We start from the raw sequence: 2,895 nt of genomic DNA on the forward strand, positions 1-2,895 counted from the left end.
TGAGAACCATTAGGCCAAACATAGAAACAGACAAACTAGACACACAACATAGAATGCCCACCCAGCTCACGTCCTGACCAACACTAAAACAAGCAAAACACACAAGAACTATGGTCAGAACGTGACACTTAGTGTATGTAAACTTCTGATCCACTGGAATTGTGATACAATGAATTATAAGTGAAAGAATCTGTCTGTAAAAAATTGTTGGAAAAATTACTTATGTCATGCACAAAGTAGATGTCCTAACCGACTTGCTATAGTTTGTTAACAAGAAATTTGTGAAGTGGTTGAAAAAACGAGTTTTAATGACTCCAACCTAAGTGTATGTAAACTTCAAACTTCAACTGTACATATAACAGCACAATCCAACCCCTCTTTATTATAAATGCCTTTACCTTCTCTTGTCATCCTCGTCTTTGTCATTTATCTGAGAAGTTGGGTCTTTGTTGTTAGTGGGAGGAGCATCTTCTGTCTGCCCGTTAAACACCCCACTCAGAGGCAAATCTGTCAATCAATAAATTAATCAATACCAGATGTCCTGCTTATTGGTTATTATTGGTGTGTGTGTGTAGTCTGACCTGTTCTTGGCTTCCTGCGTCGTATGGAGGCCTGTACGATGTCAACGCCGTTCTTCGTGTCTCGGTGGCGTTTGCTTCTCTCCTCATTAAACCACACCCCTGACAGTGACCTCAAACGCACTGGGTCTGCCTCTTTCTGCTTCAGGGCCCTGAAGGTTAAACATCATGTTCCCTATATTTAAGCAATAAGGCCCAAGGGTGTGTGGTATATGGCCAATATACCACGGCTAAGGGCTGTTCTCAGTCAAGACGCAACGCGGAGTGCCTGGATAAATCCCTTAGCCGTGGTTATTGCTATTATAAACCGGTTACCAACATAATTAGAGCAGTAAAAATAATTGTTTTGTCATACCTGTGGTATATGGTCTGAAACACCACAGCTGTCAGCCAAACAGCATTCAGGGCTCGAACAACCCAGTTTATTATAATATAATTTATATTACCACTTATTAATGAAGGTTACTTGCAATGACAGTCAGATGTGGTTGTTTTCACAACCAAACTTAGTTGAATGCACTGACTGAGTCATCTTAGAAAAATGGGTCTGATAAATGACTAAAATGTCAAATAAAACAATGTTTAGTTATATGAATCAAGTGCTGGGAAAAAAAAGCTTGCACCCACATTAACAGCCCCTGGGTTTGACAGACCTCTATATTTGGAAAAACGTCACTCAATCAATCAGTCAACTTGATGCCCATAAGGGACCTAAAGGGTTAAATAATAATCACCTCTTACCTTAAACGACCTTCATCACGGGAACGCAGCTCAGAGTCCCTTAGCAACACTTCCAAGATGGAAGACTGCTCTGCCTCTGACAGGTGACTCAGGTCCAACAACTCCCCTTCTCCCTCCATCACCCTGAGAGAGAGAGAACGAGAGAGATTACCTTGTAAAGTACAGTACTACTAGTATGACAGAATGCCTGACACAGGGATCGGTTTACTACGTTTATCAGTTGGCACTTCCTCCTAAAGTGAGGCTATTGTAGAATCTCTATCGTGTGTTTGTACTGTATGGTATGACAGCATGTAAACGGTGGTCTCACCTGGGCGATTAGTGAATGCGCTCAGAGCTTCCGTGTGTTTTTTGAGGTTTGTTTTGCAATCAGGATACAAAGCGCAACATCCGCGGCGCGCGAGCTTTCCACAGTACAACACTTCCCCAACAGCCTGTTTTAACTTGTTAGTAAAAAGTATGTTAGGCACCTGTGACCTCGGTACACACCTTCTAAAAGCAAACATGCAGAATACACATAAAACAAACAGTGCGAGAGAAGGCTACCTGTCCCAACTTGCTCTTAAACTGGAATGAAACTGGTAAAAAGTTTCCAAACACGCTGGGGAAAAAATACAAATAACAGTTCATACTTACATCAATGATGTCCAGTGTTGGTGGATATTTTCTCCAGGAGAAGTTTGGTGTCTGAAAAGTCCAAGCGGTGTGGTGGAACTTGGCGAGGTTGACGCGACACGGTAGACTGTTGAATAAACTCGAACACGCCTTCTCTTTCAGGCAGGATGCAAAACACGAACTGGAGCTAAAAAAATAAATAGCATCAGATAAACCTGCAGGCTATTAGAGTGTTATACGAAGTTTACAACACATTTATATAATGGGATGTTGTAGACACGTAGCCTATACATATGCTTACGCGCATCTTGCTCTTTATTTACGCGAAATCGGTGTAGGCTTAATAATAATCAATAATCGGATCCGACAGGAGCAGTTTGTGTGAGCCGATTAATTTGCTTAGTTGCATTTGCATTAAAAAAACACAGTGTCTCAACTGTGGTGGTCACAACAGCCCAGAACTCTATTCATAATATTTAAATAAACATAGTCAAAGTTTAATTAGTTGCGGAAAAGAGAGGGAAATTGAAGAGGGTGGTAGAGACAAAGCTGATGTGGCTTGCTGTGTGTATATTTTTTGGTACATCATGATAAGTGTTATCAGACAGTATCGTGCTGTGTTTGATAAAAAGGTGTGTGTGTATGTGTGTGTGAAAGAGAAAGAGAGAAATAGTTGTATTTGATAGAGGTTAGAACATTTCCTTCAGAGATATCTGGCCATATGGCTAGGTGGGGTACTTTACAGTAGCTGCCCCACCTTTTAAACACACATAGGTAAGCCTACACAGTCTCAAACACACAGAGAAATCGATACACTTACACAGTCTCACACAAACACAGCTACACCAGTACAGACCGGTGTGTACTGACAGTCTGTGTGGTTTAAAGAGAGAGTGTGTGACTGTGTTTCAGAATGAGAGGGAGAGAGACTGTGTGTGTGTGTGTGTGTGTGTGTGTGTGT

At 41.4% G+C, this 2,895-nt stretch overlaps 1 protein-coding gene across 2 annotated transcripts; it reads right to left on the minus strand.

The window, feature by feature from the left end:
• Positions 1 to 319: 319 nt before the first annotated feature.
• Positions 320 to 2,096, minus strand: LOC139023346 (synaptotagmin-like protein 1). 2 transcript variants are annotated; one of them, XM_070436329.1, is made up of 5 exons: positions 1,956 to 2,096; positions 1,630 to 1,762; positions 1,320 to 1,442; positions 582 to 730; positions 324 to 507 (listed from the first exon to the last, which is right to left on the minus strand). In XM_070436329.1, the coding sequence occupies exons 3-5, from the start codon at positions 1,436 to 1,438 to the stop codon at positions 395 to 397; spliced, it is 381 nt and encodes a 126-aa protein (XP_070292430.1). In that variant the 5' UTR covers positions 1,439 to 1,442; positions 1,630 to 1,762; positions 1,956 to 2,096; the 3' UTR covers positions 324 to 394. The 2 variants fall into 2 exon arrangements, with proteins under 2 accessions (XP_070292429.1, XP_070292430.1); XM_070436328.1 differs by lacking the exon at positions 1,630 to 1,762 and having other exon boundaries at positions 320 to 507; positions 1,956 to 2,032.
• Positions 2,097 to 2,895: the final 799 nt, after the last annotated feature.

Source organism: Salvelinus sp. IW2-2015, linkage group LG31 (genome assembly GCF_002910315.2).
Source record: "Salvelinus sp. IW2-2015 linkage group LG31, ASM291031v2, whole genome shotgun sequence".
Classification (NCBI taxonomy): domain Eukaryota; kingdom Metazoa; phylum Chordata; class Actinopteri; order Salmoniformes; family Salmonidae; genus Salvelinus; species Salvelinus sp. IW2-2015.